Genomic DNA, 23,378 nt, shown 5'->3' with positions numbered 1-23,378 from the left:
GCCGCACAGCCACAGCTAGGGCCCCGCGCCCCCGCAGGCGAACGTCCAATGCGCACAATCCTGTACAGCCACGCTTTTAAGCAGGCAGACACATCCACAGCAGTGCGTATGGCACGGGAGTCCCTGACGTCCAACCAGGCAACCACAATCAGCGCAGTTGCAATTGGCTTGATCTCTGCGGCACGCTCATGGTATGTAGGCCCAGAACCAACCTTGTCCCCGCAGACCTGCAAACGCGTTGTACCCGCATGCACCAGTTGTACACGCAGCCTGCCACCGTTCCACACTCCGTACTGGTACAACAACACAGAACCCCGCTTTGCTACCCGCCTCTCAGTCATTCGCTGGCTGCAACTCAGCCGCACTGATGCGCCGCCGCCCGCCGCCCCCACCGCCCCCACCACCAGCCGAGCCCACCGTGAGACCCACCACAATGCCTGGCATACCGGCCGTAGCAGCAGCGGCTGCAGCGACGCCTCCAGGCCGTCTCTCCCTTCATCTGCACGCCCCGCCGCGCCGCCTGCTGCCGACGCCGAGCCTGCCAATGCCGATGACTCCGGCTGCACAGCCCCCCGCCCGCAAGTACTGCTGCCGTCCACAGCCCCTAGGTCCGCAGCAGCGCCACCCGCACGCGCAGCCGACCCAGGTGTGCACAGGCACGGACCCGCAACCCCTTCGTGCCGCTGTGCCGTTGCCGCTGCACCAGCTGTATGCGCATGCGTCGGCGGCAGCGTCGACGCTGGCGGCGGCAGCGACTCTTGCTGCACTTTGCGGCGCGGCGCGGACTGCAGCCATTTCGCCAGCTCCGATGCCAGCGCGACGCTGGCGCTGTAGGATTCCATGCGGAAGCGATGCACAGCCGCCGGCGGGCTGGATGCGGCAGGCTGCTGCGGGCGCGGCAGGAGGCCTCGGGCCTCAGGGCGTTCAGCAGCAGCGGCCGAGGGCGCGGCGCCGGCGGCGAAGGGAGCAGCAGCTGCAGTAGATGCCGCTGGTGCGTTGCTTGCGGCTGGACCCATCATGGCTTGGTGAGCGACACGCAGCCAGGTACCGCACACGCGCGCGCGGCAGCCTCGCCAGGTCTCCTGCATGCAGCGCATGGCATGGTGGCGAGGCTTGTGGCATGCGCGTAGATAGCATGTCAGGGTGGCCGTTAGTAGGGTGCCGAGCACGGCTCGTCGCAGAGACACACACGCGGCCAGCTGCGCTCAGTCGTTTTCGTTGTCGATGTCAGCACGCCCGTTCAATCAGTAGTGTCCAGCAATTCCGTACGTCCTTTCGGGGTGTCCATCCCGGCGTGTGGACCGCGGCACATACACGCACATACAAATATGCAAGAGCACTTAAACAGACACACAGCTTTCGGTGCCGCAAATGGCGTCAGGACACGGGGGACACAGCTTGTGCCCTGGATATCGCCTGACCGGCGTGGCCGAGGGAGTCCTGGCTGTCTGTATACGCACGCACACACGCACGCCTGCTCCTCCGGCGTCAGCCCCGGCGGCGGCTCCTCCCTGTCCAAGCCCAGTGCCTCCGCGGCCGGCCCCAGCAGCAGCGCCAGCGGCCACCGGCACACGTGCGCCTGGGCGAGACAGTCAGCAAGGATATGTATGGTATTCAAGGATTCAAGATCTCGGCGTTGGTGCATCAGAATGCATTTCCTCCATGCACGCAGCTTTCACCCGCATATCACAGCTCTGAGCGCCCACCACCCGACGCCAAGCACTGTCGCCCCCTGCCCTGTGCGTTCCGGCCACACGCACTTGCAGCCAGTCGGACATGCGGCCCGCCACCTGCTCCGGCCCGGGCGACGCAGGAAGCCGGTAGCTGCTGCTGCAGCTGCTGCTGCCGCCGCTGCCTTCGCCGTTGCCGCCGCCGCTGCATGCCGGGGCCTGGTCCGCTGCGAAGAGACCTGCCACAGCCTGCAGTCGGTGCGGGGCACGGAGGCACGGCGGCACGGCGGTGTCAACATGGAGCCGCAGAGAAACGGAGAGGGGCGAACCCCGCAGCGCGTTCTCAGCATGAAGCGCAGCCCCACACCGGCATACACAGTGGACGCAGGGGGAAATGGTAAGAGTACCAGCCCCAGGCACCCAACAGCAGAGCCCCCCAAGGACAGGCGGCACATTGCAGTAACGTACTCACGGTTGCGGACGCATGCACGCTCGCCGCCAGCAGCGCGTGGCTAGCCTGAACCCTGAACGCCGTCTGCTGCTCCAGCAGCTGACGCCGCGCGCTGAGCGCAGCCTCCTCCACATCTCCCACCACAGCCTCCTCCAAACGTCCCTCCGCAGCCTCCTCCACATCTCCCTCCGCAGCCTCCTCCACATCTCCCTCCGCAGCCTCCTCCACCAGCTCTTCAAACTCAGAGTCCACCGCACCTTCGCACGCCCCATCGCCGCCGTCCTCCTCCTCCTTCTCATCCTCCTTTGAGGTTGGCTGCTGCTCACGCGCACGCCGCCGCTTACGTTTCTGCTGCTGCAACGGCGACAGCACCAGCACCGGCCCTCGTGCGGCTGTTGCTCGATCCCCTGCGGCCGCCCCGGCTGTTCCGCGACCGTCTTCCGGAGGCGTGCCCCTGCCTTGCCGGCAGTGGCAGGCCGTGCAGAGATAGAGCCCCATGCGGAACTTGTGCGGGACCCAAGTCTGAGCTGTGGTGGTCCTGCAGCCGGCGCACGCCCGGCCGCCCGCCTCCGTCATGTTCCGTGCCCCTGGCGGGCCGTAGAAGCCATAACGCTTGAGGTTTATGCAGCAGCAGCCGTGGCAGGTGTAGGCGCGCGTGCCCTCCATAAAGAAACCGAAGTGCCCGGTCTCCATTCGCACAAAGCCTCCCGCGCAAAATGCGCATCGCACGGCGTCGATCGCCGGCGACGTCCACTCGGACAGCACCGAGGCTGTAGCAGTGATGCCAGTCGCGTTGCTGGATTTGGTCATGGTGGCAGTAGGCGCTGTAGCTGCGGCATCCGAACGCCCGGAAAGGCCTGTCGAAGTGCCCGCCAGCGACGCTGCTGCGGCTGACGCGGCTGCGTCCGACACTGACGTGGTCGCCCTGGCCGGCGCCCGCCCCTGCTCTGCAGGTGCCCGGCTTTGGGCCGGCAAGGGGCCCCTTGCTGGCTGCTGGCACACTTGCTGCGACCGCTGTCGTGACTGTGACAGCTGCGGCAGCTCCCACCGCGGTGTACTGCCTGGCGCCTCCCATGCACCCTGCCGCACCGCCTCCGCCTCCGCCGTCGCCTCGTCGCTGTGAGACGTTTGGCAAGCCGCCGCCGCAGCTGCCACCGCATTCCATGACGTGGCGGGGGCCGCGGCTGCAGGGTCCTGTCGCTGCACCAGCTGCGAGTGCGCCGGGCGCTTCGCTGCAGGCGTGACTGTCGGCGAAACCGCTGATGAGGACGCCGCGGCCTCCGCGCCGCTGAGACTGCCTGCGCCCGCTGCCTGCTCTTGCCGCCGCTGCCGCTGGCGCTTGGTGCCGCCGCCTTCACAGCAGGCTGCAGAGGGCACGGCCGCAGCTTGTGCGCCCGCCGTGTCTACCAGGCCGGGCACTCGCTTTGGCGCCTTACGCGCCGATCCGCCCTCCCCGCCGCCACCCAGCTTCCGTTTGCGGGCTGCATCCTTCCCACCGCACGAGCCGCACACGTACACGCCCTGCTGGTCCGGGTGCGGCCGCCAGGACGACCCGTCACCGCTGTGGGCACCGCAGTCGCCGCACTCGCGACCGCCCGCCTCGTCCAGCAGGCTCCGTGCGCCGGGCGGTCGCTTCCGTGCCACGGGAAAGCCCGCCGCTTGTTGTGCTCTGGAAGCGGTCTTCGCGACCCCTGCCTTAGACACTGCTGCCTTCACCGCGCCTACCTTCACCGCAGCAGCTGCCTTCCGACCGGCCCCTACAGTCAGCGGCCCGGATGCCACGGTTGCTGCTGCTGACTTCCCGGCGGGCGCTGCCGTCGCAGCTTTGTTCACAGCGGCCGGCGGCATGGGGCCTGGCCTCACCGCGCTTCCTGCCGCCGTGACGCCTGCCGCCATCCCGCGTGCAGCCGACTCCAACGGTGGCGCGACGCCACGCGGCCGCGACTTGCGCGCATTGAAACGGGCGTTGCAGGCGTTGCATTCGTAGGCCCCAAGCGTTGTGTGGTGGGGATACCACCGGGGCGTGTCTTGCCTGCCGCACTCGGCGCACTCCCGGCCGCCCGCCTCCTCCAGACTCCGCGTCCCTGGCGGGCCGTAGAAGCCATGGGTGCTCAGGTTGCGGATACAGCAGCCGCGGCAGGTGAAGTTGCCGGTACCGCGGGCGAAGAAGCCGCACCTTGCATCACAGGACTTGCCACACGCCGCACACCGTACGTCCGGCGTCAGCGGCAGCGGCAGCGGCTTCGGTTGCATGGGCGCCTTTGCGGTTGCTGGCGTGCCTGGGTTGGTTGCAACTACTGCGACAGCTGCTCTCTTGGGCCCTGATGCTCTTGCTGCCGGCGCCGCGATGTCGTCATTGATCTCAGAGTGCGCGCCTTCGTGGGAAGACGCCGCGCCCGCCGCTTCCCGTTTGGCCCAAGGCAGCGCCTCCTGGTGCAACTGGTGAGCGATGACGCTGCGCGCGCGGCCCGCGGCGGAGCGCGATGGCCGTCCGCAAGCCCCTGCTGCCGCCGGCGGCGGCTTAGCTGGTGCCGCAGCCGTGGAGCCAACCAAATTTGCGGGTGCCGCTTTAGCAGCACCGTCAGCGACCGGTGCCGGTGCCGCGGCCGTCGCGCGGGTTGTGGCATCCGCTGCTGCCGTGGACGGAGATGCAGCGCCGGCATGTGCCCGCGCCTGCAACCATAGATCCTGCCGGTGCGCACTGTACGCAGACCCCGGTGCTACACTTGCCTCCTCCATGGAAATGGCTCTTAGGTTTCTCTGGGTGGCACGGGCTGCCTCGTTGCCGGTCCGACCACTCGGTTGCGCGCGCGGTCAGCACTGCACTTCCCCGGTGCGCCCGCCTCAGAGACTACAAATTGGGTCGCCGGCTGAAGCGGCATCAGCAAATTACGCTGTCTAGTTATACCGTGACGAAGCAACTGGCGTGGCAGGCAGGGTGGAGCGCTTGCGACTGGGCCCGCTCCGGAAACTTCCTGAAATAGTGCAGGAGTTACAACCCAGGCAGTAACCAAGCAGATTCATAAACATGCGACCAGCTTGGCAACTAAGTGGCGGTCGGACGCGAGGTGTGACGCAAATTGTGCAATGCTGAGCTGCAGCGGAAATTGGCACCCCCGGACCCGTCAGGTTCGCTTAAATCAAGCGCCGAGTGAAGTCAACCGCAGTTCGCCACGTTCATTGGCCCGTGAGGTTGCATGTGCTTCTATTGATATGGCGGACAGAGCACGGCTTCTGATGCGGCACTACTGTGCATCCCCGACCTCCGCCCGTGCCTCCGCCGACGATGCCCACCATGCGCCCGCCATGTGCATGCCTGTGCATGTCAAGAAGCAGTTTCCGCGAGGGCCCCTCGAGTTGGTTATATCTGGGGTCATTAAACGACAAGCATGACTATTACCTTGACATAACTACCATGGGATTCTAGTCTGATGACGGAGGCGCATCGAAATTGGCAGACCAGGGGCCGACGCTCCGGACCCTCCCGGACCCCCGGTCCCAACAGCCCCGCCCGGGAGGCCAGCGATGTAAACCTCCACGGCTTCACCTAGCACTCCACCGCCACTTTAGCACTCATTTACTGAGTCTGTCAGGCAATCCGGCTCGCCTGTCGCCCATGCCTCCCTCTCATGTGCGTCTTGCACGTCGCTACCCTCCAGTTGTCCTGGACATATCGCCGAATCGGGGCATTCTGTAAGGCTACCTGCAGCAAGCAACAACGCGCCAAGACCCCTCCAGTCCCCCAAATCGGATGCACTGCCTCCTCAATTTCCACAACATGCACTTGACGAGTGTTGCGGAACTCATGCACGTCAGGCAATCAGCATGCCGCCGAAGTGAACACGTACAACCCCCCAACAGTCTCCGCATCCTCGCTCTTGCCTCACACATAACACATGCATGGCACTACCGGTACGAGGTGCAATCCTGTAACTTGCAAACCCAGATGAGTTCACAATTCTGCTCAGAGACACTGTTCCAGCCAGGTTCCAGCGGCATGGCCCATTACAACCTCGCATCACATGCTCACACCCAATATCGAGTGGCGAGCCAGCATGCGCAACGTCTGCAATCGTGTCTGCAATGGCCTACTGTATTGCTCAAATGGCCGGACGTGTCCGCATCACCGGCCAAATCGCCAAGTCCATTACCTCCTGAATGCTGCCGGTCCTTGCACCAAGTTTCATCCGCTACGCAAATTCTTGTCGTCTCAGCGCCTCCGTGCGTGGAGTCAGCATCTGAGATGCTGTTGTAACCAATACCTTGAAATACTCATGTCATGCGCTGGTGCCACTGTGCGGCCCACCCCAAATGACCCATACAGAGCACACTCGGCTGACATTCCCACTGGCGTGTGCACACCACAACTGACACAATGGCATGTCCTAGCCTGAACCTGTTTACCAACGGCTGTGACCAAACTGACTTCCTCGTACGCGCTTTCACGCATCCCACGTGCCTTCCTCCCCACCCCAAAGCCTCTCTGGCGTCCGTCGCCATGCCCGTCCTCCTGCACGCCCATCATCCCGCAATCGTGCATGCGCAGGGCTCGTCATCCCCGGCAGAACCAACACCGTAGCAACCGGGGGCCTCCTCAAGGGGCGGCGCCCGGAGCGGCGGCGGCAGCCCCTGCGCCCTGCTCCGCCACAACCGCCACAATGGCTGTGGCGTCGGGCAGCCAGGGATAAGAATACACACTCGCCTGTGGGGAGAACCGCCATCGGCATCGTGCACCACGGGCATAAGAGTGGGATAATAGTGTGGTCAGCACTGTCGGGCATCGTGGTCGGGCAGCCTTGCGAAGTGTCCGCGCCACGTTTCGCGGCGTGGTCCATTCCCCTACCCGCCAATGCCCACGCCCGCGCCCGCGCACCTTGACGAACTGCAGTGTGGTGAGCGTGTGCCCGTACAGGTAGCCCCGCAGCAGCAGGTGCGCGGACTTCTCACGCCGCATGTTGCGTTGGAGCGTCTGCAGGGGGGCGGCAGGGGGGGCGGCAGGGGGGGACGCCAGGTGGCGACAGGTGGCGGCAGGTGGTGTGCGCCATGCATGTTTTGTGAGCAGTCGACAGTGTTGACAGGAAGCAGCGTTGCACGGGGGCGCCAGGTGTGCGCCAGCCATCAATGGCGCAGGACGGGGACGCGTAGCGCCAGGCGGGGAGTGCCCAACACCTTTGGCAAAGGCGACCCTTTGCATGACCCATCCACCCCAACAGTAAGTACAACTCACTACCCATGCCAGCTGGCGGCCGCACAGCTACACACCCTCCAGTGCCGGTACGCTGCCGGCCCTCCGCCCCTCCGCCCCGGCGCCCCCCCCCCCGGGCCACGCATGATCCCGCATCCCGCCGCCGGCCGCCGGCCGCACCTGCATGACCTCGCACTCGGGCGACACAGTCATTTGCGACATCATGCGCACAATGTCCTGTGTGGAGCCGTGCACGCCCGTGGCCAGCGTCCTGCAGGCTCACACGGGCACATGGCAGCGGGGGAGGGGGTTCCAGGCTTGACTAGTTGGCAGACGCCGATGTTCAGATGGCGCAGTGCACGTCGCTTGCACAGTCATTGCGGCATGCAGCCGGGCATAGCAGAGCGGGTGGCGGCGTGTGCACGCCCAGCGGCTGCCCCACGCCTGCCCAGGACTGGGCGGAGCCTCCGACACTACCCCCTCCCCAGCCCCCAGCCCCCCGCCCCCGCGGCACTCACGCCATGATGCCTCCCCGCTCCGCCACCACCGCCCGCATGACGCCGCTGTACAGCCCTGCGCGAGGCGGGCAACATGAAGGCTTCGTTGGAGGGTTGTGGGATTACGGGTGCACGGCAGGTGCACGGCAGGACACGACCCCCATGGTGCCCCACACGCCCCAGCAGCCCCCGTGCCCCCGTGCCGCGCAGCAGCCACAGAGCGCGCTGGCATCCCCCTTCCGTTCAAAATTCTGTTTCCCTTGTCCACATTCCCCAGGCGCCTGCCCGCCCGCCGACCACGCCGGCCCCCTGCGCTCACCCCACACCGCCCTCAGCTCCGCCTCCTGCTGCGGGCTGAGCTCCAGGGTGCGCACCACCGGCAGCCAGTGCCCCGGCTCCGGCGCGCCTGGCGCCTCCGACTCCAGGTGAATCTGTGGGTACACCATGCACACCATGCGGATTCTTGATGTGCACACACACGTGAAGCCCTTCCGCCCCCTCGCCCCGGCCATCCACACGCCCATCCTTCGCCCACCCTTCGCCCACGTCCCACCCAGTCACGATGACCCACTTCCTCAAATCTCCCACGCACCCACCTGCATGGCTGTGGCCAGGGTGTCGGGTGCCAGCAGACTGGCGCCCTTGATCAGGTAGGCCGCCTGCGCCGCCGCCGCCGCCAGCTGCGCCGCAGCCGCCTCGTCCCGCGGGTCGGTCTCCAGAGCCAGCAGCGGCACCGCCACATCAGAAAGGAAATTCTTCCAGCTCTCTATCAGCTGGCCCTTGCCCAGGTTCCGGAACCTGGGGGGGGGGGCGGTCGCAGGGGTGCCGGGCATGTTCAGTTGTAAGAGGGGCGCCCAGGGGTGGTCCAGGACCGAAGAAGGGGAAGCAGCGCAGCGTTTTGCAGCAGGTATGATCGGGTGCAGGACTGCAGTGGGCGTGCAGAAGCCAGACACAGGCACGTGCAGCATGCCCAGGTCGACACGCAGGCCCGCACCGCCCACGCCACAGCGCAGAGCAGCCTGCTCCGCAGGACCCTGTCCCACAGCTCACCGTTCCCGCTCGGCGTCAGACAGCGGAGCCGCCGGCGCTAGCAGCTTCCCGCACCCGGTGCCGCGGACCAGCTCCACGGCATTGCCGCCACCTCCAGCAGCCCCACTGCAACCGCCATCGGGCCCCGCGCCCGCGCCCGCCACCTCGCCCGCCGCCTCGCCCGCCGCCCAGGTGCCGCAGCCGTCGGACGCAGCCGGGTTCTGTGGTGTGCCCGGCGCGCCGCCGCTACCGCCGCCGCCGCCGCCACACACGCCACCGTTCGTCCCGCTGGCGCCGCTGCATGAGGGCGCCGCCGGCTGCTGCTGCTGGGCCCCGTTTGCACCGCCCCATGGCACCGTGTAGCCTGGGCCGCCGAAGGCGCCGCTGCCGGGCCCCCGCATTACCTTGAGCTGGTGGTCCCGCATCTGGTGGGGTGCAAGGCGGGGTGCAAAGGTGGGATGTAAGGTGGGGTGCAAGGAGGGGTTCAAGGGAAATGGGAGGGGGTCAGAATGCAACTGGGTGGGCTATGGTGGTAACGCGTGGCGCAGGCCGCAGGTGTAGTGCAGCGAGGCGTGGCTGCGGCCCCTAGGGCGCTGCGAACACCGGCAGGCCAGGTCAGCCCGCACTTACATTCACCACCTTCTGCAGAATTGAGTGCCTGTAGTAGCGCCGGAGGAGACACAAGGACACACACACGATGGAGCATGTTAAGACATACCCTATGCCCATGCAAGCCGCGCCCAGGGCCCTAGTCGCTGCTCCATGTGGCCGCCCACAGCCTCCATTCATTCCAGCTCAGCGGTGTATGGCAACGCACCATAGCCAGCAGGAAGGCTATTTCTTTGCTCCCAAACAAACAAACCCAGGCTCCACATTGTCAAGAGCACCACGCATGCATGCATGGATTGCACGCACGCACCTGAACTTCAGCTCGCTGTTTTGCCGCAGCAGCCGCTCCACCTCCTCCGCCTTCTGAGCCGCGAGGGCCTCCAGCTCCTTGAGCTGATTTTGCTGCGCAGGCGGCGCAATCGCGTTTACGGCATGACTCATAAGTAAAGGCGGGTTACGGGTTGCCGTGAGTATGTGTATGGAGGTTGGAGAGGCGGCCTTCGCCGCGCGTGTCCTGTGCCTACCCTGGTGGCGGGGCCGCTGCAAAACCCCCCCGCTGCCTACCTTGCTTTTTGGGATCTGAGCGGCCTCCCGGCTCCGTTTGGTTGTGTCCGTCGCCGCTTTGGTATCGTTGCGTGCTGCTTGCCTTGCGGAGGGTGCAGCCGCAGTGGCCAGGCTCACGGCGGGGGCAGCTGGCAGCGGAGCTGCACCTGCCGGGGTCGGCGAGGCCACCCAGCCCGTTGATGAAGCTGGACTGTCGGCTAGGCCTTCAGAGCCTTGCGGGCAATCTAAGCCAGCTCCCATGGGCCCAGCCTCAAGGCCCTCCGCCCCGCCATCCTCCTTAAGAAGGCGAAACAAATCATGAAAATCGATTGCCGATGCGCCGCCCTCGTTAAGAAAAGGATTTGTGTCAAAATGGAAGGGCTCAAAGGGCGACGCGTTTGCTTGCGGCACGAGGAGGGCCATCCCCACGTTGCACACAGAGTACTTGCGCGCCAAACAGATGCGCCACGCGCGTTCTTGCTAATGTAGCTTGGTTACACGGTCAGCTAATAGCGCAAGTGCCCTGGAGACAAGAAATGCGAAAAAGGGCAGCGTTTATGTTTGAGCAAGGTCGGGTTATTTTCAGCTCCTTTCACGCTGCGACTGGAATGTCGTGTGTTGCATATGTGAGTTGTACAATAACTTCGATTGCCGGTTGCTCATTTCCTCTGCGGGTTGTATCGACACATTCATGCGGGGTGCCGTCCCGATGGGCCAAACATCCAAAAGAACTGGGAGAGTGACTCTACCCGCTTCTAAAAAAGGGCGCGGCATATCTACACCGTAAAAATGCGCGCTACACCGTTTTAGTCCGCCATACCCCAGACCCCCCCCCCCCAGGCCCCCAACCCCGGATTCACTTTAGGGCGCGGTGCCCAGACACGCCACATTGCCCAAAGACCAGACCTTGTCTGATGCTTATGTTTGACAAATTTTTGTTGCGGCTTGCTGTTCTAGGCGGCCAGTTCGCGAAATGCAGTGGCCAGCATTTGTGCACGAGAAGCGTCTATTGCCCCCATAAACCCAGTCTGCTGAGTTTCATACTGTATACCTACAAAAAGACATGGTAAAGGGAAGATGCTAGGATATGAGTCGCTGAGAGACCCTGAAATTGCCGGGCGACAGACCCTCACCATTTTGCCCCGGGATATATTTCAGTGCAAAATGATGTACAATATATAGAAAACTGCATGGGAGTAGGGTCACTCCGGAAGCAAGAGGGGAAACAGTTTACACAGAAGAGGGACCCGGTTGTGCACATCCTTGCGGCAGCTCTGCAGTCAATGCCGAGCTCCCTGGCCAGCGGACTAATGCTATCCGGGCCGAGGCGCTCTCTCCATCGCCGCGTGCATGTACCACTACTGTGGACGTGTTGGCTCGCACCACGACGCCCCTTCCCTCCATCTGCCTACAAGGCATGTCAGGTGGTAATTACCGGATAGCACCACTCACCGCATTACGGTACCCCATACACGCTCCGACGCATAATCCTGTACGCCCCCAATGTGCGACCCTCCAAACTTGTTGGTGCCCACCAGGACCTGGCGCCCTCCCCCGAGCACAGCGCAACCTGCCCCGCCCTCTCATGTATCCATGCCAGCCGCGCCTACCTCACTTCTCCATCCTGCCCCGAATCCTTCATCCCCACGCCAAAAGCTCCTCCGCCTCGTGAGCTGCTCCTCGCCTACTCATCACCGCCTCTGACACCCACACCCACACCCCACAAACCCAGCGCCCTCCGCCCAGCCACCCAGCCTCTTGTGACCCTCTTCCAACCCGGCGCCAAGGCCCAGCAGCTGTCAACTCAGATGAGCTGCTCAGTGGGGCGCACCACAATGTCGTTCACCTCCATGTGGTCGGGGCAGCTTAGGCACCACATCACCGCGTCCGCCACGTCCACGGGCTGCAGGCACTTGAACGCCGACGTGGCCTTGCGCGTGGCATCGGCGTCGCCGAACGCGCGCACCGCAAAGAACTCCGTCTCCACCACGCCCGGCGAGATGCCGGATACGCGCAGCGGCAGCTTGGCGCCGCGGGCCTGAGAAGGGGCAGGAGCGCGAGAGCGTAAGTGTCACTGGGCTGGGTACCAGTAGCCTGCGCGCTACGTCTCTGGTGTACACGTGTAGTGGTGTGCGCTGCTCAATGGTCTGTGGCGTGGCACAGAGGCAACCAGGTATGGCAAGGACAGCGATGCAAGCACCGGCACAGGAGGGCAGCAGCCCGCAGCCAGGGCCAAAAGCGTAACTGCTCACCTCCTGTCGGAGCCCTTCGGTAATGGTCTTGACGGCTGACTTGGTGGCGCAGTAGAAGCCGCCGCCCTGGGGGCCGTCGGGAATGCGGTGGCCACTGAGGCCAATCATGTTGATGATATGGCCGTAGCTGCTGCGTCGCTTCATGTCCTGGAGAGGCGAAAAGGCAGAGGAGGAAGGGCGCCGGAAATCTTACGTCGTGTAGAGTAGGCGATCTCAACCCCGTAATGCCCACAGACGATGCAGAGCCACTTGCTTCCCTCTGGTCCTAGTCCGCCTCCGCCACCACACCTCCACAAACAGTCGTGCCAAGTGCGTGCCAGCTGCCCGCCCCGACCCCCGGCGCCCGCCCACCTGCACCACGGCGCGCGTCATCATGCAGGTGCCCAGCACGTTGGTGCTCAGCATCTCCACCCAGCTGCCGATGTTGCCCTCAAACAGCGAGGCGTCGTTGCGGCTCATGCCGGCTGTGCAAGTTGGGAAGGACGAGGTTCCAGGCATTACGGTACTAATAAGGCGATGGCGATAGGGGGTGAGCGGGGGCTCGCGGGGCATGCGTCTTCAGATGGCTGTATGGCGTAAAGCCTACCGATCTGGCCCGCCCACGTGTCGCCTCAACCTCTGCCCCTCGCTCCCTCCAATGCCGCGCCCCGATCCAGCTGTGACTCAACCCCTACCGTTGTTGATGAGGACGTCCACGCCACACTCGGGCCACCGCTTGGCCACGATCTTGGGTAGCGTGGCCACCTGCAGCACACAAACGGGGGCAGTCCAACGTTGAGGCCCAACATCACCAGCTACACTCTTTTGCGCATGCCTTCCTGCACACAACCTGAGCCCCGGCAAACGCCTAGTCTCCTGCCGGCCGGAGCGCCGCCACTCCACCCGCCCACGGGCCCTGTCCTCGGACCTCGGGGTCCCCTGTCCCCCGCCCTTTGCCTCCGCCCCCATCCCCATCCACCTCGGCCTCCTTGGTGATGTCGCACACCACGGGCAGGAAGTTGACCAGCGGCACGCCCATGGCGTGCATGTGCCGCTGCAGCTCCTCCAACCGGTCCTTGCGCCGGGCCACTGCCACCACGCGCATGCCTGTGGGTGCCATGCAGCGTAACAGCGCAGGCGAGCGTGAGCAACACTGCGCGCCCGTCACACGAGGCTCTTCTTGTCCCGGACGGGCCCCGACAATTTGTCCACGGCCATGCTGACCGGTTACTTCGGATGCTGCGCGCCCCCGTGGCTGGCGCGCCCGCGCACGCACACGCACATGAACAAGCACACATGTGCACGCACAAGCACACGCACCCGCCAGCGCCAGCGCCTCGCAGGTGGCCCAGCCGATGCCCGACGACGCGCCCGTCACTAGCGCCACCTTGCCCTGCCACTTCTCAAAGCCGGGCGGTACGCCCTCCATCCCCTGCTGCTCAGCCACTGCTGACGCCGCAGACACGACGACGCCGTTAGCCTGAGGCGCCGCTACCGGGGCCGCCGAGGCCTCCGGCGCGTGGCTCGCCTCCGGCGCGGGAGCGGCCGGTGCCGCCTGCGCGGGAGCCGCCTCCGCGGGTTGGGACGCGGGCGCGGCGCCGCCAGCGGAGGCCGCCGCCTGCTGTTGCTGCTGCTCCGTGAGGGCGCGGATGTCGGGCAGAGGTGCCTGCGAGTGTAAAAGAAGCGGCAGGCCCGCTCAACATCTTTGAAAACATACGGACGCCGTGGATGGTAGGGAACTATAGACGCACCGAGCTGGACGTGCGACGGCATCCCACCCCATCACGATGCAGCATGTGATGAGATGCTCCCATGCATTCCTGGCAGCCTACCACACGTCCTCGCGCTGAGCACCTTTATCGCTGCCCTGCATTCGGCGCCCTCTACGTCGGGTCCTCGCCTCCAGCTCCCGTATCCTGGCCCCTATGCTTCCCAGCTCGGTCCCAGCCCAGCTCCAGCCCGGCCCCATCCAGCCCCACGCCACGCGAGCCCCACTCACGTCCTCCAGCACCACGCGCTCCGGCACCATGCCGGGCTCCGGGCCCAGGCCCACCGCGGCACGGCCCGCGATGGCGGTGAGGCGCTTCATGGCCTCCTCCAGGTCGTCGTTGATGAGCAGGTAGTCGTACAGCCCCTTCTCGTTGATGCTGCGTGGGGGAGGACGGGCGCAGAGGGAAGAGCGGGTGGGCACAGGGCAGCGCAGGTGGGTTACGCTGGTGCCAGGGCAAGGCGGTGGCGGCATGTCCTGCACCCTCATCTGCAGGCCTGCTGCGGCCCCCTCCCCCTCTTGTTCCTGGCGCGGGCCCCTGTGTTTCTCCTAGCGCTTGCCCACCTTTAGTCGCCGCTGCGCGCACACGCACCTCTCGATCTCCTGCTTGGCGTTGTGCAGGCGCCGCGTGATTTGCTCCACAGTCTCGGTGCCGCGGCCCGCCAGGCGGTTGGCCAGGTCCTCCAGCGAGGGCGGCGCGATGAACACGAAGATGCCCTTCAGGCCGCTCTTCCGCATGGCGCGGGCGCCCTAGCGGCGGTGACGCGGACGCGAGAGGGAAGAACACGGCAGTCAGGACGACGCCGGCAGGCGCGGAGACGTAACACATGAGTGCCGTGGTGCCAAGCAAAACACAGGGCGAACACTCGCGGCAAGCACAGTTCCACGCGTGCTTGGGAGCATCTCCTACGCGGGCATCAGCATTACGCCGCGCAGGAGCGCTGATGGTCAACATCATGGCAGCCTTCTTACCTGCACGTCGATATCTAGGATGCAGACGCGGCCGGACTCCAGGACGTCACGCACGGCGGCGACGCTGGTACCGTACAGGTTACCGTGCACCTAGGCAGGAGCGGCATGGACGGAGGGCCGTTTCTGACACGGAAGTGAACACCCCCACAGGTGGCCGGCCAGCAGTCCGTGCCTCCCAGCAGGCCGTGTCATTCCGTCGCCGTTGTCCCACCCACAAGCGCTCACCTCCGCGTACTCCAGGAACTTCCCCTCCCCAATCTCCTTTGCGAACTGCTCCTTCGTGGTATAGTAATAGTGGACGCCATGCTGCGGTCCAGCAGCACAACGGGACGACAGGCACATCTCAGTCATACCTCCAGGTATATGTGTGGATACTCTATGAGCTTTACTGCACAGGTGCCGCGAAGCGGGAGAGGATCAGCCTCATGGATCAGCAACACCAGACAGCACAACGCGTGATAAGCACTGCAAGTAATTCTTTGCCAGTATTATGGTGGGGTTGTGAGGACGACAAGCAAAACTCAAGGGGCGCAAACGATGGTAGTTGCGCATCCCCAAGAACTCCTTTGACGGCCCCACCTGCTCGTTAGGCCGCGGCGCTCGCGTCGTGTGAGACACAGAAAAGCCGAATCGCTCTGGAGCGCCGTCCATAAGCCGCTTAGCGAGCGTCCCTTTTCCCACGCCCGACGGTCCGACCAGCACCAGCGCAGAGGGCATCGCGGAACTCTGCTGAGAGCTGGACTCTTCCGTTTGAGCTCCATCGGGTTGGTTGCTGGGCGCAGCTGTTGCTGGTGCAGCAGGCTGGACCTCGACCCCAGCTGGAACGCTCTGCTCCGCGCCCATTTTAGCTAAAACAATACAGAGATCGCTAGAGCTCGAACAAAATGTTGTATATGAAAGGGTGTGCGTGCCCAGATCACAACACTCTCCGCCATGGCCACCCATCAACTCGGCACGAGCCCCCCCCCCCCCCCTCCCTTCCGATGTCCAGTCCTGGGCGAGCCGTGCCCTCAGGGAGGCCCCACGTAGAGGCGCGGAGACTTTTGGCTCACTGAATAGTCAGGGCTGCAAGTACATTGGGTTGGGCGGTCGTGATGGTATACTCAAGCATGCCCCTGCCTCTGCGCGGCCCGCCCACGCCCCCCGTGCCTCCCGCGTCTTCATGACTACTCAAGCGGCCAGTTCACAGTTTCGCATCTTACAAGGTTACAAGGGGCAGACATAGCTGCCGTATGTCTGGCCCCCAAGAGCGTCACCCTGGTGGCCTATCAGGATATCACGTGCGTCCCGACTGGTGCCGAGCCCAAACATGTTGGCACACGGAAGGCCCTCCGCTGCGTTGGCCCCTGCACGCCCCTGCCCATGCTAAGTACGGTGTGAACTGTGAAGACAAGCTTAACAGGCTACCACACGTCAGGGCATACAGCAGACGTGGAAGTTTACTGGCCACTGCTACCCAAGCCCTGAGCACACTCCGCCGGGAAGAGTCAAGAGTGTGGCTGACTGCTATGCCAATTTCACGCCCTGCCCTGTTCAGCCCCAGCCTGCCCCTGCCTGCTCCGCGGCGCGACTAATATCTTAGCTTACTTGGTCCAAAATGAGTACGTTTGATGGGTACGACCGATTCTGGTATGTCCTGCACAACCCTGACTACACCAGCCGTGGGTAGCCGTGGGCGCTACACAGACCTGTTGTGGTCCAGGGGAGGTGCTTCCATAGCCTCGCAGGCTCAAAGCCAGTCGGGGACAAGTGTTCCCCGGTCACGGGAAAAGGGGCTGAGCTCCTCCACAGTCTGAGGCCGAACAACCTCATCGCCCGGACATAGCCGGGGTCGGTTTCCACAGGCACGTAGCCAAACCAGGTGCCTATCTAGCAGTCGCGATGCCACAGCAGAGCCAACCGCAGCCAGACGCAGCACAGTTGTCAACAGCCGCACTACTTGTCATGCCGCTACGCATGCCCTGCCAGCCCCACCGCGGACCGCTACCTAGACACCAGCGGGCTCCTCAGCCTGCGCGCTTGCGCCGCTTCTTGGGCGGCGCTGCGCTCTCTTCCTCCATGTGGCCTTTCCCGCCGCCTCCGCTACCAAGAAGCGAGCACGCGCCCCCGCTGCTGCCGCCCCCGCTGCTGCCGCCGCCGCCGCCGCCGCCACCGCCGCCGCCGCCACCGCCGCCGCCGCCACCGCCGCCGCCGCCGCTGCCGCCGCCATCGCTGCCTGCCAGTCGGGGAAAAATGCGCACAAGAGATGGCTCCATTCCAGGTGTGTGCATTGTGTGGGATTCGCGTTGTCGCGGCGAATGGCAGCCTAATTGCGAGCTGGAACACGTCCGCCCCTGCAAGCGGCAGCAGTCTCCACGACACTCGGACTCCGTTTGGCGCGCCGAATGCGGAGCAGCGTGGAGCGCGCGCCGGTGTCTCGTCTCGAAGGTAACAAGTAACCCCATTGCCGCTCACACTAACTTCTTTCGTGATGTTATGCGCTGACTTATCGCAGCGCAATGGAGATAAGTCTAGTTATTGCGACGCAACTGCCGTGTTGCGTTAAAGTCACGCACGGCGCAGGACTGCGCAGGACGCTCGGGTACGTGCCTGCTGGGTTTTGTAGGCGTCAGGAGCACACGGCGCTTTATCTGCCGTTGCTTCTGTACTGTATTTTCGGATCGTCCGTGACAAAACCCGCCCCCTCTGGCGCCGCCGCGGATTAATGTGGTGGTACCCGTGGGCAGCGCTCGTATCTTCCTTCGTCCGGAATGAAATTTGCCAAAAAAAGGCCTCTGGTGGCAGAAATGTTTTGATCTTGACTTGGGCCAAAACGGGACACGGGATCTTGGGGGTCTTTCGGCAAACAGACGAAGACATTTTGGGGATTTCGGCCACATTTGGCCGAAGGACAAGGGGGTTCCAGCGGCTACTCCACGGCCGAAAACTGCGTGGCATACGGTATGGTAAGAAGACTCAGAGGGCTGTATCTATGGGTGTTGACGGCGGGAGAGTGAGGTTGGGTCGGCGGGAAGCAGGGGAGGAGTGGGCGTGTCGTGTCGGTGCAGGTCGGTGTCGACATCTTGAAATGTTCTGGGGTATTGGGCGTGGGTATTGGGTTCACTGTTATACCCCCGTGCAATGGGCGTCCGTCGAGATCGCCGACACCGCCGCACATGAACCGTGCGGGTCGGGGGCGGAGCCCCGAAAAAGTTTTGGGGTGAACGAAGCGGCGGCAGCCTGTTTCGTCAACCAAACAAAGCCATTTTAAGGGAATTCGGCCACTGACGCCGCCCCTGCCTTCGTTTTTGCGGCGTGGTTGTCTGGACTCTGCTGTTAGGCGCTACATGCATGCGACACACCCAGTACTGGCAGCACTTTCGGCCACTAGTGCAACCTCAACACGGGCGGGCTTGGTCTGGCACGGCGGACTTGGTGGGGTTATCGGGAACCGTCGGGAACTGTAAGGCCCGAGCTAGGAGGCCGTAATCAGAAGGCCGCTGCGGGCCGCAAGTGAATTGCAAGGCTGCTTAAGGCATGAGTAGAGGCTAGTTTCGGTTTTGAGAGATTGGGATTGGGATTGGGATTGCCCCTACTATTTCGAAGCACTCGCTTCCCTGTTCGCATTACCACACCACACCCCCCACCGCAGCGCTGCAGCCTGCAGCTTTATGCCGCTCTGTCCGTCCACCAGCATCCAGCCTACAACAGGGTTCACAAACGTTGCCCTCACCTAGGCTCCTGAAGCTGGAGCGGGTGAGAAGGACGTAGAGCCAAGGAGCTGGCACTGCACAGGACTAACGTTGTCCCGATGAGACGTCCATTCCGTAATATAGCTCCATCCGCAGACAGGCCAGGCACCTCCTGACTGCGTTACTGCAGACGCTGCGTTTGCTGAACCCCACCCCCAAATGACAAGTGTTGCTCAGCCCAAAAAAGGTAGTGAGGCTAGTTCAAGGCCTGCACCCTGGACATTGGTATCCGTAGTTACTTGGCGCGCGGAAACTACGCGTTGGGTTACTGAGCGCTGTGCAGACAACTTGGGCACGAGAGTAAAGCCAGTATCTGCTGCATGTGACAGGTACCGTGGACCAGGCCTTGAAGCATCCATCAAGCAAGAGGCCTTACAGGATAGGCTTCGCATGTTGCCTTTGTTCAGCATTAGCATTGTTGCACACGGCCAAGCATTTGTCTGCACTGCAATGGCAGCACACGCTATGCACCTACTGGTATGTGACAAGCCCATGAATCATTCACGAGCATACACACGTATAGACTGCAAGTCCAGCAAGCATCACCCCGAACAAACGAAACACATGTGAAACGTCATGTACGCCGCCACACCCTGCATTTGCGACAGCTCTGCAATCAATCGTACTTATTTGGTTACCAGTCAGCGTCATGTAAATGTACAGTAGTCAGTCTAGTCAGCAGCAGGTCATCCGTGCCAGCCGAGCCACGGCCAAGGCACACCATGTGACGCGCTTAGCCGAAGTGAATCTGGGAAGCGCCACCGGGCTGCGAAACAAGAGAAAACAACAAGTCAGTTGAGAGTACAAGCAACATGATGTCGATATTGGTTTGACGCTGCAATCTTGCCCAGGCCCAGGCAGCGTCGTCAAGTCAGGTGACCTACCGGCGCGTGCACCCGGGACGAGGGCTTGTCCGTAATGAAGTTGCCCTGGACATGAAAGAGGGAGAATCCTAGGTTCAGTAGAGTACACAGGCACAAGCATGATAGACTAGCATGATAGACTAATCGTGGCTACTGCATGCGCGTGCTTCGCATGCACACGGCGGTGCTGTGTTGCCTTGTTAACACAGGCAGACTGGCATCGGGACCCCTCCTCCTATATGTATTCTGGCCTGCGCGAGACACTCACCACGTTCTGCTGGCCAGAGGGACGGGAGTAGTTGTTGTTCGAGGTGCCGGTCTTGGTGTCGGCGTCGCCGAACACAATCTGAGATCCGCCGCCGGGGGGAGCCAGCACACGGCTTGAGCAGCGGTCGGTGATGAAGTTGCCAACGTTCTGGCCGGCCGGGCTGCGATCCGAAGGGGATTGCCAATGTTAGGGTGTTGCAGTGGAATAGCCCGGTGTAGAGTGCGTGTCAGCCTATTGCCCAGGCGATACACAAAGTAATGGGCCACAAACAACAGCAACCGTGCACTGCCAAGGACTTGACAGGTGCTTACCGGACGTAGTTGTTCTTGCCGGCACCCGCAGCCACCTCGCTGGAGGCCTGGCCAGCGGTGACCTGCACCACGGCCAGGTCCTCGCCGGTCTCCGACTTGATGGCGAAGTCCTTGGTCTGCAGCATGTGCTCCTTCAGGCGGTCCCTCAGGGCCTCGATGCCGCCTGTGAAAGAGTTTGCACAGTGAGCGGGAGCTGAAGTCGCGAGGTAGATTGCATCGCTACAGCGGAGACAGCTACTTTGCCGACGACAACGCAATTAATAGTCGAGCAGCCAATGTACACAGGTGTATTATCGGTAGCGGACGAACTGCTGACGCAGCCGAGCAGAAGCCGGTGCCTTTAAAATGGACAGCAGCTGCCTTGTCACCAACAGCTCCTGCGCCCCAGCGCAGGCAGACGGACTCACCAGCAGGGGTCAGGCCACGGACACGCGTCTGGACGCGCAGGTCCTTGATGGTGAGGGGCTTGACCAGAGCATCGACCTCAGCGGGAGTCATCATTTTGAATAAGACTTGCAAATAATAAACTGTTAAGGTGAGAGAGTATTCACGCTGTGCTGGTAGAGTCTTTGAAATCGAAGGCGGGGCCGCTGGCTTTAAGTGCTCGATGGAGACGCCCCATCGCAATTTTGAATGAATTTTGGATCCTGCCTGGGGGGAGGCAGGCGATGCGCAAGCAGTTGCTGGAAAAACAGATATCATATGATAATAGAAGGGGAATGCTGATGGCTGCAGTATAGCAGCAAGCTGCTGAGCTGAAGCTGCAGGCAAAACGAATGGGTGCCGCCCACGTTGCTCATCGGTGTTGAACCTTCCCATTTCCTTCCTGATGATATGAATTCAATCCATCGGGGCACAGGAGCCACCGGGCCACAGCGGGCGGCTCACGCTTAAGGCCAGGCGTCAAATGTGGCCCGACTTTTGGGCTCGTGCTGCGCAACCACTGGCCAAGCAGGCAGAAAGCTGGCACCCATTTCACCGCGCGGCTTGTAGGCCCCAGTCGTATCTTGTCAACGCCCGTTCCAACGTGCCCTGGACTGGCAGTTCACGGTGATGCGCAGGGGAGGTGAGGACGGGTGAGGCGTGTACACTCCCTCACCTTCATCGCGCGCTGGCAGCGAACGCCCTTGCAATTTTGGCTGACTCAGAAAGAATGGGAGATAGACAAGGGTATGCAGGGAGACCCTAGCTCCCGCAAGGGAGTGGGCACCTTGGCGACGCACGGGCCGGAGGGTGGGAAAGTTGCCTAGCGCAGGCATCTGGCCGGGGGGGTCTGGTCTGGCAGCTAAGTTCCAGAGGCAACCTGACCCCCGCGCACGCGCATCAGAGGGTGCTGGGGTAGCCCTGCGCAGGCATCTTGGGGTGCCATGTCCACGCATCGCGACTGGCCGGGATGGTCTGCCCAGGCATCTTAGCTGCCGTGCCCAGGCATCTGGGATGGCGGAGGCGGTCCGCCCAGGCATCTTAGCTGCCGCGCCCCCTCAGCTTGACTGGCGTGGTTTCCCACCCCGGAAACGTAGCGTGCCGACTTTGGATTGCGGGAATGTCAGTAAGCACGGTATGCCCGGTACCCACGTGGGTGCTGGTGCTGGTGCCAGTGTGCCACGGTGCCCATGGCAAGCACGTAGCTCAATCCGGCCTGCTTCCTAAAGAGCACTCTACACGCAGAGATGCCAAGCGCGATTTATTCAGTGTGACAACTAGGTGGAGACTGTGGGTTCGGACATGGAAACACGGTCTGGGGCCGCTAAAGCTGGGTTTAAGCCGTGGAGCCTGCTGTGATCTATTTCATGGTATCTGCTATCTGGGTGACAAGCTGTATTCCATAGGAAAGCTGGCTGCGGCGCCGAGTTGGCTGTCACGCCCCGCGAACCAGTGGTTCGCAGAGAGCCTTTTGTTTCCCTGCTTGCCCAGTAGTTTTTAAACTTGCTACTGCTTTACATGTAGCCTTCTTGTGGCACCACAAGCCCCAAAAGAAGGAAGCCTTGACCATGAATGTCGCAACTTCAGCAGAGTTCTGCAGCTCGAAGTATCTATAAAGGTGTTGTGGTTGCTTTAATATCAGCACGCACTCAGTATAGGCCAGCATGGTCCAAGCCCTTGACTTCTCGGCTGAGCAGTGTGGCTGTGTATGCGTGCCGGAGTGCTGGCATACCACTGCCCGTTACCCATTCCAGACCCTCTTGCGGCATTTTTACCAAGCAACTAGGTGGCTACAATAGGCAGCTCGGATGTGCTAGCAGGGGCGCCGCGGCATCTGCAATGCCTCGCGCAGGCATCCGTGCTGATGGCGCGGGGTCGCGCAGGCATCTGCCATCCCTCGGCGCAGGCATCTGGACTGCCGCGGCGACCCGCCCCAGCCAGCTTCGAACCCCCGCGCACGCAGCCAAAGTTGGCTCGGCAGGGTACCCGGCTCACCCTTACAACCAGAGGCCACCGGCAACTTTTCGGATTTCCTACGCCCGGATGGGTGCCGCCCACGTTGCTCATCGGTGTTGAACCTTCCCATTTCCTTCCTGATGATATGAATTCAATCCATCGGGGCACAGGAGCCACCGGGCCACAGCGGGCGGCTCAAGCTTGGCCAGGCGTCAAATGTGGCCCGACTTTTGGGCTCGTGCTGCGCAACACCTGGCAAAGCAGGCAGAAAGCTGGCGCCCATTTCACCGCGCGGCTTGCAGGCCCCAGTCGTATCTTGTCAACGCCCGTTCCAACGTGCCCTGGACTGGCAGTTCACGGTGATGCGCAGGGGAGGTGAGGACGGGTGAGGCGTGTACACTCCCTCACCTTCATCGCGCGCTGGCAGCGAATGCCCTTGCAATTTTGGCTGACTCAGAAAGAATGGGAGATAGACAAGGGTATGCAGGGAGACCCTAGCTCCCGCAAGGGAGTGGGCACCTTGGCGACGCACGGGCGCAGCACGGCGGCGCACCGCCCGGCTGTACGGAGAACGGGGGGGGGGCGTAACCATCTCCTGTCCTCGCCGTCTGCATCGCTTCTACTTCCAACCCCCAACCTTGTTCCCTGCCCCTGCTCCCAGCCCTGATCCTCCAACTCCAGTGCTGCAGGCAATGTTTTATTGGTGGGGACTGCAGTGGCTGGAGGGCAGTGTGGCGAGCGTGACCTACTGGGGCTGAGGACTCCTCTGGGCTTCATTGCTGCCTAGCACCTTGCAATTGTGGGCAATATGTGCCCCACACGGCCCGCCGCTGGTAACAGCACTGGACACGCGGCAGCAGAGTGGAGCACA

At 63.1% G+C, this 23,378-nt stretch overlaps 4 protein-coding genes across 5 annotated transcripts; all 4 read right to left on the bottom strand.

Annotated features, from left to right (window-relative positions):
- Positions 1-34: 34 nt before the first annotated feature.
- CHLRE_09g394176v5 (uncharacterized protein) lies at positions 35-5,176 on the bottom strand. The gene is made up of 5 exons (XM_043065710.1): positions 2,143-5,176; positions 1,761-1,919; positions 1,475-1,579; positions 430-1,082; positions 35-344 (listed from the first exon to the last, which is right to left on the bottom strand). The coding sequence occupies exons 1-5, from the start codon at positions 4,858-4,860 to the stop codon at positions 338-340; spliced, it is 3,642 nt and encodes a 1,213-aa protein (XP_042921224.1). The 5' UTR covers positions 4,861-5,176; the 3' UTR covers positions 35-337.
- Positions 5,177-5,224: 48 nt separating this feature from the next.
- Positions 5,225-10,606, bottom strand: CHLRE_09g394139v5 (uncharacterized protein). The gene is made up of 10 exons (XM_043065708.1): positions 10,006-10,606; positions 9,752-9,843; positions 9,463-9,490; positions 8,854-9,257; positions 8,400-8,601; positions 8,123-8,234; positions 7,825-7,879; positions 7,487-7,577; positions 6,995-7,090; positions 5,225-6,823 (listed from the first exon to the last, which is right to left on the bottom strand). The coding sequence occupies exons 1-10, from the start codon at positions 10,243-10,245 to the stop codon at positions 6,716-6,718; spliced, it is 1,428 nt and encodes a 475-aa protein (XP_042921223.1). The 5' UTR covers positions 10,246-10,606; the 3' UTR covers positions 5,225-6,715.
- A 596-nt stretch (positions 10,607-11,202) lies between these two features.
- CHLRE_09g394102v5 (uncharacterized protein) lies at positions 11,203-15,836 on the bottom strand. The gene is made up of 11 exons (XM_043065707.1): positions 15,535-15,836; positions 15,181-15,261; positions 14,956-15,045; positions 14,576-14,733; positions 14,215-14,362; positions 13,536-13,881; positions 13,195-13,322; positions 12,911-12,980; positions 12,588-12,700; positions 12,237-12,383; positions 11,203-12,022 (listed from the first exon to the last, which is right to left on the bottom strand). The coding sequence occupies exons 1-11, from the start codon at positions 15,796-15,798 to the stop codon at positions 11,789-11,791; spliced, it is 1,779 nt and encodes a 592-aa protein (XP_042921222.1). The 5' UTR covers positions 15,799-15,836; the 3' UTR covers positions 11,203-11,788.
- Positions 15,837-18,499: 2,663 nt separating this feature from the next.
- On the bottom strand, positions 18,500-20,821 carry CHLRE_09g394065v5 (uncharacterized protein). 2 transcript variants are annotated; one of them, XM_043065706.1, is made up of 5 exons: positions 20,536-20,821; positions 20,129-20,291; positions 19,818-19,977; positions 19,571-19,615; positions 18,500-19,452 (listed from the first exon to the last, which is right to left on the bottom strand). In XM_043065706.1, the coding sequence occupies exons 1-5, from the start codon at positions 20,627-20,629 to the stop codon at positions 19,420-19,422; spliced, it is 495 nt and encodes a 164-aa protein (XP_042921221.1). In that variant the 5' UTR covers positions 20,630-20,821; the 3' UTR covers positions 18,500-19,419. The 2 variants fall into 2 exon arrangements, with proteins under 2 accessions (XP_042921221.1, XP_001694676.1); XM_001694624.2 differs by having other exon boundaries at positions 19,046-19,452.
- Positions 20,822-23,378: the final 2,557 nt, after the last annotated feature.

The sequence above is a fragment of the Chlamydomonas reinhardtii genome, chromosome 9 (assembly GCF_000002595.2).
Source record: "Chlamydomonas reinhardtii strain CC-503 cw92 mt+ chromosome 9, whole genome shotgun sequence".
Taxonomy (NCBI): domain Eukaryota; kingdom Viridiplantae; phylum Chlorophyta; class Chlorophyceae; order Chlamydomonadales; family Chlamydomonadaceae; genus Chlamydomonas; species Chlamydomonas reinhardtii.
This window is presented reverse-complemented; position numbering and strand designations above follow the sequence as displayed.

Bases quoted from the DNA above. Each gene is read 5' to 3' on its own strand.
- CHLRE_09g394102v5 (XM_043065707.1), bottom strand. From the start codon at position 15,798: ATGGGCGCGGAGCAGAGCGTTCCAGCTGGGGTCGAGGTCCAGCCTGCT. The intron at 14,734-14,955 runs GTAAGAAGGCTG...CACCGCCGCTAG, and splicing joins TCCTAGATATCGACGTGCAG to GGCGCCCGCGCCATGCGGAA. The intron at 12,981-13,194 runs GTGGATGGGGAT...TGTGTGCTGCAG, and splicing joins ACATCACCAAGGAGGCCGAG to GTGGCCACGCTACCCAAGAT.
- CHLRE_09g394139v5 (XM_043065708.1), bottom strand. From the start codon at position 10,245: ATGGGAGCTGGCTTAGATTGCCCGCAAGGCTCTGAAGGCCTAGCCGAC. The intron at 9,844-10,005 runs GTAGGCAGCGGG...CCGCCTGCGCAG, and splicing joins CTCAGATCCCAAAAAGCAAG to CAAAATCAGCTCAAGGAGCT. The intron at 7,578-7,824 runs GTGAGTGCCGCG...GTGAGCCTGCAG, and splicing joins GAGCGGGGAGGCATCATGGC to GACGCTGGCCACGGGCGTGC.
- CHLRE_09g394065v5 (XM_043065706.1), bottom strand. From the start codon at position 20,629: ATGATGACTCCCGCTGAGGTCGATGCTCTGGTCAAGCCCCTCACCATC. The intron at 20,292-20,535 runs GTGAGTCCGTCT...ACTCTTTCACAG, and splicing joins CCGTGGCCTGACCCCTGCTG to GCGGCATCGAGGCCCTGAGG. The intron at 19,453-19,570 runs GTAGGTCACCTG...CTTGTTTCGCAG, and splicing joins CGTCCCGGGTGCACGCGCCG to CCCGGTGGCGCTTCCCAGAT.
- CHLRE_09g394176v5 (XM_043065710.1), bottom strand. From the start codon at position 4,860: ATGGAGGAGGCAAGTGTAGCACCGGGGTCTGCGTACAGTGCGCACCGG. The intron at 1,920-2,142 runs GTGAGTACGTTA...CACCGACTGCAG, and splicing joins GCGTGCATGCGTCCGCAACC to GCTGTGGCAGGTCTCTTCGC. The intron at 1,083-1,474 runs GCGTGCGTGTGT...CGCTGCATGCAG, and splicing joins GGCTGACGCCGGAGGAGCAG to GAGACCTGGCGAGGCTGCCG.